This window comes from Plutella xylostella, chromosome 19, assembly GCF_932276165.1.
Source record: "Plutella xylostella chromosome 19, ilPluXylo3.1, whole genome shotgun sequence".
Classification (NCBI taxonomy): Eukaryota; Metazoa; Arthropoda; class Insecta; order Lepidoptera; family Plutellidae; genus Plutella; species Plutella xylostella.
Window position 1 is genome coordinate 1,787,186 of NC_063999.1, and position 13,152 is coordinate 1,800,337.

The 13,152-nt window shown below is 44.3% G+C and overlaps 1 protein-coding gene across 1 annotated transcript in view; it reads left to right on the forward strand.

Annotated features, from left to right (window-relative positions):
- LOC105380255 (A disintegrin and metalloproteinase with thrombospondin motifs 16) overlaps positions 1-13,152 on the forward strand; it is an 81,242-nt gene that overhangs the window by 29,748 nt on the left and 38,342 nt on the right. Inside the window, exons 3-5 of the mRNA XM_048627901.1 lie at positions 461-726; positions 840-1,590; positions 6,801-6,906. Of these exons, the coding sequence (XP_048483858.1) occupies positions 461-726; positions 840-1,590; positions 6,801-6,906 (1,123 nt within the window). The remainder of the gene's footprint in view (positions 1-460; positions 727-839; positions 1,591-6,800; positions 6,907-13,152) is intronic.

The following is a 13,152-nucleotide window of genomic DNA, read 5'->3' on the forward strand; positions in this document are numbered from 1 at the left end:
GTGCAGGACTTTCCTGGTCTAAAGCCAGCCTGTTCAGGTATAAGTTTTGGCTCTATTTCGCTTGTGAGACGGTTAAGGATGAGCCTTTCGAACAGCTTATATGTATGGCACAGAAGAGATATTGGTCGGTAGCTCTTAGTTTCAGAAGCAGGCTTACCCGGCTTTAAGAGCGCTACAACTTTTGCTTTCCTCCATGGCTTAGGGATTCTTGCCGAATCAGTGCAGTTGTTGCAAAGGGCAAGTAACCAGGACACAGTCCCAGGGCCGAACTCTTTTATTTGCTCCACCATGATGTCGTCGACTCCAGCAGCTTTACCAGTCTTAAGTGATTTTATGACACAGATAATTTCACTGAGCGTAAACGGCTGAGAGTATACTAATTAAAAATTTATAAAAGAAATTACAACGTCTTATGTATGTTAAATTAACTTCTAATCCTCAATTATTAACATTTTTACAGCACCCCAGTTTGAAATAGCGCATCTAAAGCATCCACGGCGACGGAAGCGGTCAATCTATAACCGCCAACCAAATCAAGATCTAGAACTCATCAAGAAGATCCTAGATCTAAAACTAAGTCCTAGAAACACCTTCCTAGACCCCCAGTTCCTAGTAGTGAGACGATGGGCCAACAACACGGAGCCTGTTGTAGACCATTCTGATGATGAAGTGGATTCGTGTTATTATAGGAGTCAAAACGCCGCACTTTATGTTTGCAATGATGTGGTAAGAAAGCATAACAGTTAAAATTTTATGAGTAATAACGTTATGGTAAACTTTCTAATGGTTAATGTTGTGCGATTGTGTTTTAAAGTATTAATTTAACATCTCTATTTCAGAGAGGAGTCATAAAAGCTGATAATGACAGCCATTACTTCATACATCCTTTACCAGAAAGGTTTCACAACGATGATGGAAAGCACCACGTTATAGTCAAAAGATCTCCAACTGATCGAAATAACAATGATCAGTCGAATCAAGAAAACACATGTGTAGAAAGTACAGATTTAGACAAATTCAATAACAACCCATCTCAAATTTGGACAAAACACAGGCGGAAAAGAGAAGCGAGACAAAGCACAATAGAAAGTGAAAGAAATAGTTTAGAGAAACTTAAACTAGACTTAGCTCATAGGAATAGAACAATTAGTACATTTATTAACAAATTAGATTCAATACAAAACAGGCAAAGAAGAGCCGTTTTACCGGCGATATTCGTCGAAACAGCTGTATTTGTCGACAGAGACTTGTACAAGCACATGACTGTAAACTTTCCCAAAGACACTGAGAGAGAACTGATAAGATTCGTCCTGGCAATGATAAACGCTGTGCAATTGCTGTACCACGACTCATCGTTGGGGAGACCAGTGAATTTCATCCTTAAGAGACTGGAGATCCTTCACGAAGACCCGGCTAATTTGAAGAGACCTCACGACATTGACAGGTTCCTGAGTAACTTCTGTACATGGCAAAGGCTGGAGAATCCTCCGGGTGATACCGATCCCTTGCATTGGGACCACGCGCTCATTTTGACAGGGTTGGATCTGTATGTTGTGAGCAAGAACGGCAAAGTGAGCAGCCAAGTTGTTGGTACGTAAATTTAAGTATACAAAATCCTAGATGTATGATACTCTTGCTAATGGACACAGGACACTTAAATAGGGTTCAATAACATTTATAACTTCAATATTACGCCACTAAGTCATAAAGCTAAATCACCTAGTTACTGACATGCATCAGGGCATTATAAGCCATTCTGTTAAATTCGCTCCACCTGTATTGAACGAACAGTAACACCATTTACTTGTAATCGCTAGTGTAGTAAGATTACTCAACGTCAATAAAGATATTTCCCTCTTTAGTAATAATTTCCGACATTCATAGTAATCTCCCGCACATTGAAGAAATCATGTTAATATTATAATGATGATGGGAGAAAGTTGGAGGAAAGTAATCACATCAAATACCTAAATGTGTATCAAGTAGCTCTACTAATATATTCCGTTGACGCAGTTATTTATATTCGATTAAATAAGTTAACTAATAATAGATTAGCATAATAATATCGACTGTAGCAATTAACAATGTCGTAAGTGAAAAACCGCTACTTTTCAGTAGAGCCGTTTTAAGTTTTAAATATGACTAAAATAGTTCTAAAATTTACATAACTCTATCTATCTTAACCAAATTCGGCATGGTGACTTAGTTTTAAATGTGCTACAAGGTAGTAAGATAAAAAGTTAGCATTTTTGATAGGAAAGGTGAAAAAAGGCACATGTGACATTATTAACCGTCAAATCCCAGATTAACTTTGTCGGAAGAGTTAGATCCAACAATGTTAACTGGACTTGGTATTATAAATTTTGTTGGTAGTGGGAGATTCAACAATGTTCACTGAACTTAGTACTCAAAATTTTGTCGGAAGTGGGAAATCCTGCTATTTTAAGTGGACTTTATATTCTTTACGATGTCGGATTTATGCTTTCCTGAATAAATTTTTCCATGAAAATTTTAGTTTTCCATTATTTTGTTTCTATTTTCTAAGATAAATTTTAGTAATCAATTATAATAATGCAACGATAATCTGCTTATAGTTCTAGACACAAAACTGAATGTCGCAGTTTCTTAAGGCATGCTAAGAACGGGAAATTCGGGAAACTTCGTCACATATTCTCCTCGGCCATTCCTCAGAGCCTGAAGACAAAAGTCTTCAGCCAGTGAGTCCTGCCAGTGAGGACGTATGTTGCAGAGACCTGGACACTGACGGTAGGACTGGTCTACCGATTTCAAATCGCTCAGCGTGCTATGGAGAGAGCTATGCTTGAGGTTTCTTTGATAGATCGTATCAGAAATTAGGTTATCCGTCAGAGGACTACGGTTACCGACATAGCTGTCAAAATATGCAAGCTGAAGTGGCAGTGGGCTGGTCATATCTGCCGAAGAATCGATAACAGTTGGGGTAGACGAGTTCTCGAGTGGAGACCACGAACAGACAGACGCAGGGTGGGACGCCCTCCTGCCTGCTGGACCGTAGGCGGGTAGCCGGTTGGAGGAGGAAGTCCGAGAACCGAGTGTTGTGGCGCTCATTGGGAGAGGCTGCAACTGAGATTTACCAACTCCTCAATGAGTGCTGGTATTGCGGTACAGTGCCAGGTAACTGGAACGGAGCGGTCATAGTTCCTTTGCATAAAAACAAAGGCTCTCTCCAGGTCCGCAACATTCACCGTGGCATCAGCCTCTTAAGTATCGTTGATTCTGTATGCAAAAATATTGATTGAAAGGGTATATAGGGAGACAGAGAATAAAAAATCTTGGATGTGTTGGCATGGTATTTGAAGAAAGGGAATGGGATTTGTGGATTACGATCTTATCACTACGTATAACGTCACAGATAGGTCCTGGCTTAACAGAGTTCTGTGCCTTCTTGGATTTAGGAAATGCTTTTATAGTAAGGAGGAATGATTTGTGGGACACAATGTCCGTTTATGGAGTGGACAGCCAATTGACGCGACCACTGGGATCCCTTTAGGGACTTTAGCTTGCGTTAGGATAAATAGAGCCTACACTGACTGGTTTAGCATCCACAGGGGTGTTAAGCCCTGCTTAATGTGTGCTTCGCCTTGGGTGTTTCATTTATTTAAAGAAAGTTATGTTAGGGATATAAAAGATGATAAAGAGGATTGCGAATCGAAAAGTTACTTCTTAAGTGCATGCTGTACGCTGACAATTAAGTCTTACTATCATCGTCGGTAGAACAGCTGCAAAAATAAGTAATTTTCCGGTATGATGTTTAAAAATGAAGGGAATGAAAGGCGAAAGTAATGATTTTTGAAAGAGATGAAACGGTGACTGAGTGTAAGATCACGATAGAGAATTATAGATTACAGCAAGAGAATGAGTTTGTATTGTTTGGGTATCCTGTTAACGAGAGATGTAAGGGGGTTATTGAAAGTGAAAGTGGGAAATCAGATAAATTTATTGGAGCCTGGAACTCTGTAATGAGGAGTCAGAAAGTGTCTCAAAAAGCTCGTTTGGATGCTCATGAGAGTGTTGTTCCCTACGCTGATGTCATTTATTATTGTTATCACTAAAGATCTAGCATACTCGTATCCTTGCAGCTGTACAGTAAGATGCCGAGAAACCTGCAGGTTACAGTGCACATGACTGCACTAGTTCATCTTCAAATCCAATAGGAATTTTACTGACGGTTGTTATCCAAAAAACAACAAATAAATAATAAAATATCGGTACCTATAAACATACAGAATGTAAAAGCAATGCTCCTGAAATCATGAACCACGTGCTCCTTCAGTCCAACTAAAAAAGTCTAAGGGACATACCTACGCAAATTAAATTTTTTTTCAGTTTACCATACAGAATTACCTACTCTGGAATATTATGAGTATGTATGGGATTTCTAAAGATGTGAGTGTTCAATTAAAGTAAACTATTTTTGCAGATACCAGAGCTTTTGACTGTTTTTGAAAAATCTGCCCTTAATAAATTTACAGTAAGAGGCCTTCCTTACTAGGCCATGGTCACATCAGCAACTACGTATCCAAGCAGTAGGTATATTGAAATGTATGGTATTAGCGACGATGCCACACCGTCGCCAAGTGAGTTAGGTACCATAAATTTCAATACTTACAGTTAGGAGACGTTGCTGGTAACGCGGTCAATGAGGTTCTAGTAAGGCTGGGCTCTAACTTTTATAGAGAGCCGGTCGAGATTTTACAACGTTAACAGAAAATAATGGTACATTGTACCACATCCAACTCAATAGTTTAACATTATGTACAAATAACAAGGTCGGTTCTTCCATATCCGACAATCACAAGGGAAAGAAGAACAAATAATAAAGTCGGTAATACCATATACAACAGTAGTACTTGAAACGCAAGCAAGTAACAATGTGGGATGTGGTACATCCGACTCAAAATTAAAATAATGCGCAGTTAATACTGTTGGATGTGCCGTTTGCTACAATGTTACCTGTTCAGTACTGTTTATACAACTTCCATACGAACAATTTTATAAAATATTAATTGTTAAAAAAAAATACATTGTATGAAGCAAGCATGTTAATGTGAGATGCTATAAAAATATTTATTTGTTTAATTGTATCCGTTTTAATGGATCATGTTTGTACACAAATCTTCAAATTCTGTCATACATTGTCTTGAGATCTTTACCCGTTCCTTGATACACTAAGTCTACCATTATTTAGAGCAAGACATTATAGTTTCATTATTTTTATAAATTAATTGATCTTAAAGACCACATAATAAAATTGTATAACGCAACTTGGGCTCCTCCCGCTAACATGGCGGGAAGTGGTAGATACGACCGGCCGTCCCGCTCGCCCGCCCCGGGAACAGTGTCGCAACATACTTACCGACAGTGTTAAGCGGTCGCCATGAACAGATCCGACTTTTTTCCACAAGAAAAATCGGGAAATATTCATAATTACGAGCTGAAACTTTCCTAACACCTTCCTTATTGATATTATGACCTTCTAGTGCAATAAACTGAAAAATGGCCAAAAGTCAGTTACGACATTGTTAATTGCTACAGTCGATATAGAGTAGATAGTCCTTATGTATAGCGCACGGGTTTGTAGTGGGGTAACGGATAAGGTCTAGTGGTAGCATACAGGGTGTTGCAAAAAGAGGTATACTAAGCCGAAACCTGTTAAGGCCTAATTTCACACCATTCGGTTAGGTTAAAAATACCTCGGTTTGGTTACATGTTGGACCGTTAAGGTTAGTGAGTGTCCCACCATGCTAAATCACAGGGTTAACTCCCTTGATCGGGTGATAAACTTGATTGCTGCTGTGGGGTTCCGCTAAGACTTGGTTAAGACCGGTAACCAGGCAACGGGTTGTTTACTTGTCACTCATTCTGTCAAGATTCAAGATGGAAAAGTGAACAGAGCCTTTGATAAACAATATACGAACTAGATGTTGTGTGACATAAAAAATGAAGCGAAATACTGTCTGGGTTTTATATAATGTCAAACCGAGATAAAAGTTTAAATTTAATGTCCTAACCTAACTTGGAACCGCAATATAGAAACACAAATAGATGGCCCTACCTGGAAATCGAACCCGGGATCCCTGGGTGATGAAGCTGAGCTTCTACCACTAGACCACAGACGTAGATTCAAGAAGTTAAACCTCATGACTTAATGAGAACTATCGAATTAAGTGAAAAATCTTCTAACTAAATATTTTAAAATAAGACCTTACTTAGAAATTGATATGTTATTTCCCGAGAAGTTTCTTTTGCACTGACACTCCATCTTGTTCGTTGTATTGTTTTTCAAAGGGCATGGCGTAATAATATTATTTTCAATGACGGATGTCAAAAAACAACCTCGGTAGAAATAGTAACCATGGCAACCTCTAAACCAAAAAGTTTGGTTGTTTGAGGTTTTTTGAAATCACAGAGACATAGACAACAAATTTCAATGAATATGACAGAATATTGAGTGAAGTGTGAGGGAAATGAGTGAATGATAGACATAATGCTGGATTTATGAATGGTCTGTTAGATTTTCGTCGTGGGACTCATCCAGTTAACAAGGGTAATAATCCTTAAACGCGTCGTCAGCAAATCCGTTATTGAGACTGTAACTAACAGAATCATGAGAAACCAGGTCTAAGCATGTTACATCAAAGCCCAAAAATTAAATCAGAATGTCAAAATTCGCAAAAAAAACTATAGAAACTTTATGGGTCACGGTTTTTTTATACTAACATCCTGTATTTGTTAAATAATGTGTACAATTATTATTCCAGGGTTGGCACCAGTAGCCGGGATGTGTACAGTGACCAGCAGCTGCACGGTGAACGAGGGGAGACACTTCGAGAGCGTCTATGTGGTCGCTCATGAAATCGGACACAAGTAAGTAACTATTTGATCACGGGCCTTGCATTTGCCCAAAGGATAGGATTGCTTACTTACTTATATCGGTACTGGCTAAAAATTACATGCCGTTCAGATGGCGCATCGGTTAGTAACTATGACTCTTGTAAATAGGGTCCCGAAATCGATCTCCGACCGGGGCAGGTATTTGTTTAGACAAAGTCATAGATAGAGGAAGCTCATGTCCTACAGTCTACAGTGTTTACGGGCTGTGTGTTTGTTTGTATTTAACAAATGCTAAATCTGCCTACCCCACAAGGGGTAAACACAAATGTCTGGGGGGACAAACTTCACAACTGAAACTGAAGTCTTCAGTCAGCTGTTTTGTGCGTGTCATCGTTACGTCACGTTGTTCTGTTCTCTTGGTGTCTATGGTCAATCGGCATAAATCGGTTAGTCGAGTTCCCATCACTAGTACCCAACCGTATTCTGAGAATTAAGTTCACAGACCAACTTTCGTTTTGACACGTAACTTTTAAATATCTGGGACTGCTTTTAGGTTATTTTATTAGACGAAAATATTAACAAACAACAATGAGCAAATCAGAAAGCAAAATGGTTAGGGGTTCCTCAGCCGACCCCACCAAAGTGTGTATGGCCCAGCTGGAGGCTGCAGAGCAGTACCTAGCTGGGATCTACAAGCTAGCTTGTAGTTTGCAGGGAAAATCGGACCCAGCTAGCGTTGCAATGTTCAGAGTCCGTTTTGAGGACTTAAAAGAGATGCGTGACCTATATCGGGACGCCTACACGAGCCTGAAGGGTCTGTCGGTTGAGGAGTCCGCGCTGGAACAGGCTGACCATAATTATATAAAATTCTGCGAGATGGTCTATTCCGTGAAAGTGATAGCAGAGGGATTTTTATCGACTAGCAGCGGTACTCGGGTGGAGCCGAGATCAACTCAATTTCAACTACCCAAAATAAATCTACCGAGTTTCTCAGGTGTCTACACCGAGTGGCCCAACTTCATAGGGTTGTTCGATAGCCTCATCCACAACAATGAGGGTCTGTCCAATGTACAGAAAATGCATTACTTGGTCGGCGCATTGGATAGGGAACCTCTCGCCTTAGTTAAGCACCTGCAGCTATCGGATAGTAATTATGCTATTGCCTATCAGCTTCTCAAGGAGCGCTATGAAAATAAGAGACTTATAGCTGATAAGCATCTAGAAGCCATACTGTCTACATCATTGGGACAGGGTTCAGCAGTCAACCTCCGTAAATTTGTTAACGTCATAAAGGAGAACAGTATGGCTCTGGGTGCTTTAGGCTTTGATGTGAAGTCCTGGAGCTTCTTATTACTCCACATCATCCTTAGGAAACTTACCCAAGACCTTAGGAGTAGGTTTGAGCTTAGCCTCGATTGTTCTTCTAGCACCATACCCACATTCTCCTGCTTGCTTGCCTTCTTGGAGAACCAGCTTAGGGTGTTGGAGGCTGTTGGTGGCTCCAGGGGTTCAGGCAACCAGGGGACTCCGGGGACTTCACAAACTAGGACAAGTCTTGCTGCAATGGACATTTCATGTGTGCTCTGCAGGGGTAGCCATAGCATTTATAACTGCGACACATTCAACGCCATGACACCTAGCCAACGTAAGGAGGTAGTCACACAGCAGCGCCTATGTTACAATTGTCTGCGCTCTCACTCTGCAAATAGATGCACATCAAAAAGTAGGTGCTCAGTGTGCAATGGTCGCCACCATACCAAATTGCATCTTGCACCATCATCTTCATCTTCAACGTCTCCATCACAGTCATCATCATCATCGCCTCCGATAGCTTCCACATCATCATCATCTATGGTAGTGCCCTCTGAAGGTCTACCCGCAGTGTCTGGGCATTCTGCTGCATCCCTCAACTCGACGGTCTCTGACGGTAGGGTGCAGAGCACCATGCTGCTGGGAACAGCGATGGTCGGAGTACATGACTGTAATGGTCACGTACATATAGTGAGAGCCTTGTTGGACAGCGGATCTCAGGTATCGATTGTTACGGAGAATTTGGCCCAGAAGCTGCGGCTTCCCCGCAGTTCATCTGGCAGTTTGTATGGTTTGGGAGGTTCATCTGCTCAGCGGACCAATGGCAGCATTGAGATCCGAGTGACATCCCGTCATGATCGGTCAGCTCCTGGGTTGGTAACCACAGCTGTAGTTTTAAAGCGCATCACGGGTAGTCTCCCTACTGCTTCTGTGTCTCCACGTGTCATGGAGCGGTGCCAACATCTTACACTTGCAGATGACAGGCTGTCCTCCCCGGGTCCCATCGATGTCCTCATAGGCGTGGACCTGTATAGTCAGGTGTTCAAGGGTGGTTCTTACCAGTTGGGTGAAGGGTTTCCCACAGCGCATGAATCTGTGTTTGGGTGGATTTTGATGGGGCAAGCGCCAGTCAACTCTCAAGTGTGTAGTCTCATGTCTCTGTCTTGCACGACCGACGAGCTGAACTCTACCTTGTCCAAGTTCTGGGAGGTAGAGGAGGCTCCAGCCACCGCCGTGCAAGATCCAGAGAACATTCTTTGTGAAAGGCATTTTGTGGAGACACACACTCGGGACGAGACGGGACGGTTTATTGTGCGGCTTCCCTTCAAATCCACCCACATGCCTCTGGGCGATACCCGTACATACGCCTTGAAAAGGTTCTTTAATTTAGAGCGCAAGCTACAAAGAGACGCCAGGCTTCACCAGCTCTACAGCGCATTCATGGCCGACTACCTTGAAACTGGCCATATGCGGCCTGTGTCCACGCCTAGCTGTAACGACAGGTATTACATACCTCATCACGGGGTTCTAAAGGAGAGCAGCAGCACCACCAAACTTAGGGCGGTCTTCGATGCGTCTCATCCCAGCTCCACCGGTGTCTCGCTGAATCAAGTTTTGATGCCTGGTCCCAAGCTGCAACAGCACATTTCGGACGTCATATTGCGCTTTCGCACATACGCAGTCGTGTTCACTTGCGACATAAAGCAGATGTACCGGAATGTGCGCATGCACGACGACGATTGTCGGTACCAGACCATCTTTTGGCGCGAGTCACCGGACCAGCCCCTCCGGGAGTTTGAGCTGACAACCGTCACCTATGGCGTATCCAGTTCAGCTTATCAAGCGATCCGCGTCTTGCACGAATTAGCTAACATCAACGAGGTCAAGTGTCCAGAGGTTGCCCGTATCCTTCGGGAAGACACCTTCGTTGATGATGTGGTCAGTGGTTGCGGATCCATTGAGGAAGCGAAGCTGTTGCAACAACAGGTGGTCGATGTGTTGTCACAAGGGGGTTTCACTGTTCGGAAGTGGGCCAGTAACCGTGATGAGGTCCTCCACGGCTATCCTAGCGATCACTTGGAGTGTCCCTTTCGATTCGAGGAATCAGGGGACAACATTTTCAAGATCTTGGGGATCGAATGGAATTCGGACTCGGACAGCTTTGTCTACCATGTTTCACCTTTCGGGAGATGCAGAAGTAAGCGGGAGATTATGTCGAATGTTGCTCGTATCTACGATCCCTGTGGTTACTTAACTCCTGTGACCTTCAAGGCCAAGGCCTTCTTACAAGGTCTTTGGTCACACAATTTAGGTTGGGATGAACCTCTGCCCGAAGAACTCACTACTGAGTGGGCTTCCTTCGCAGAGGGCTTCGTCAATTTACGGCTGCCCCGGATTACAAGATTTGTATCGTCTGATCAACCTCAAACCCGTGAGTTGATGGGTTTCAGCGATGCCTCGGAATCTGGGTACTCAGCCGTACTCTATTTACGCGTGCTAGACGCGTCAGGTGAGGCGACGGTGCATCTTCTCATGGGCAAGTCCCGTGTGGCACCCATCAAGCAGAAGATGACCATACCGCGCCTCGAGTTATCAGGAGCCTTCCTATTGGCTCGCATGATGCATCATGTTTTAACGGTGTTGCAGAGTAAGATGATCGTCGACCACTCAATTGCGTGGTGTGACTCCAGCATCGCTTTGGCCTGGATTCACACTCCACCGCATAAGTTAGGAGTCTTTGAAGGAAATCGGGTCTCCCAGATTCAGGGTCTCGTTCCTTCAACTGAGTGGCGACACGTTCCATCAGCGCTCAACCCTGCTGATTGCGCCAGTAGAGGTCTTCGACCCGACGAAATTGTTGGGCATGATTTATGGTGGTCCCCGTCTTGGTTACGGGACGACCCTTCCACTTGGCCGGAGAACATTGCGGTGAACTCGTCCAGTGCCCAAGTGCATACTGGAACCATTGCGAGCGAGGAAGAGGTAGTAGCTGTAGACCCTTCTTTCATTGTCGGTCGCTACAGCTCTCTATCAAGAACCAAGCGAACAATAGCTTGGGTTTTGCGATTCATCCGCAATGTTCGAAGTCGCAATCATCCGACCAAACATGACCCGTTGGTCGTACCGGAACCATTGACGGTTTCGGAGCTTGATGGTGCCTTGCTGAGAATGATTAGGTTGGTGCAGATGACTTCCTTCTCTGAGGAGATCACAGCCCTGCGCGAGAAGAAACCCCTCAAGCGACTGACTCAGCTCAGTCCATTTTTGGATTCAGAGGGTCTTCTTCGTGTAGGTGGACGTCTTCGGCACTCCGGCTTGCCATTCTCTGCAAAGCATCCCATCCTTTTGCCTTCGAAGCATTGTCTGACCGATCTGATCGTCGACTACCACCACGTCACTCACATGCACGCCGGACCTGCATGCTTGATTTCGGTGCTGAGCCAAAGGTTCTGGATCCCTTCAGCGCGTCGTGTGGTTCGACACCGAATACATATGTGTCACCGCCTGAAGGCTAGACCTTTGCAGCCGCTCATGGGTGACTTACCTCCCAACCGTGTAGGCCAAATTCGTCCCTTCCTGAAGGTCGGCATTGATTTCGCGGGGCCTTTCCTAGTAAAGGCCTCCACTTTGCGAAATGCGAAGTCCCACAAGGCATATCTGTGTGTCTTCGTTTGCTTCGCCACTAAGGCGATGCATTTAGAGGTCACCACAGATCTCACTACCGAGGCGTTCTTGGCAGCATTCCATCGGTTTGTGTCGCGAAGGGGAATGGCGTCGGATGTCCATTCCGATTGTGGGAAGAACTTTCAGGGGGCTAGGCGTCATCTATCGGAGGTAGAAACCTTCTTGCGGAGCAAGCAGAGTGACATAGACGCTGCTCTGGTTGGTCAGGGTGTCAGGTGGCACATGAATCCACCGTATAGTCCGCACATGGGGGGGTTATGGGAGTCCGCAGTGAAGTCCGCGAAGCAGCTGCTGAAACGAACCATCGGGGATAGGATTCTCACTTTGGAGGAGCTGATGACCGTGTTCTGTCGGGTAGAGGCGGTGCTTAACTCGAGGCCGTTGTGTGCTCTGTCGAATGACCCAAATGATTTGGAGGCGCTCACCCCCGGGCACTTTTTGATCGGTCAACCGTTGGTGGCGCCACCCGAGCCCTGCTTCGAGGATATCCCAATGCCACGCTTGAAGCGATGGCAGCTTGTGCAGCAGATTGCTCAGCACGTGTGGCGCAGGTGGCAGCTGGAGTACTTGCACACTCTGCAGCAGCGTGGCAAGTGGACCAAAGATCTCCCCAACCTTCAGTTGGGAGACTTGGTTTTGATTAAGGAGGACCACTTGCCACCTCTACAATGGCGCAAGGGGCGAGTGCTCGAGCTGCACCCTGGACCCGACGGGGTCGTGCGGGTTGTCAAACTCAAGACGGGCTCTGGCACATGCCTGCGTTCGATGGCTAAGCTGTGTCGACTTCCCACTTTGCAGGATTAGGCTGGCTTGTGGGTCCCACCCCAGCCGCCCTGTTAGGTTTACTAGGTAGGTAATTTAGTTTTATAACTTTTAGGTAGGTATTACTTTATATTTTTGTTTTTTTTTTTTCATGCGGAAAATCACCTCGGAAAATCATCTTTCTTATATGTTTTTTTTTCAAATTTTGTTTTTACTTTTTCGTTAAAGAGCCTAGACGCTCTTTGGGGGGCGGTTTATGTTGGGGCCATAGGCATAGGGTCAAGGAACTCCGTGGGTACACACACAAACAGCTGACAGACAGGTACACAGATGCTTGTAACTCCTTCCCACCTTCCCTATCCTAATGGAAACTGCAGGTAGATGAACACTAGCTGTCATCTGCCACCTCAACGACTGACCCTCGTCCACTTCTACCACCGCCGCGATTCGAGTCGGTCGACGCACCTTACGCTCCCGTCACTCAATCCGCGATAGAAGCACAATCCGCCGCGTACTACAACA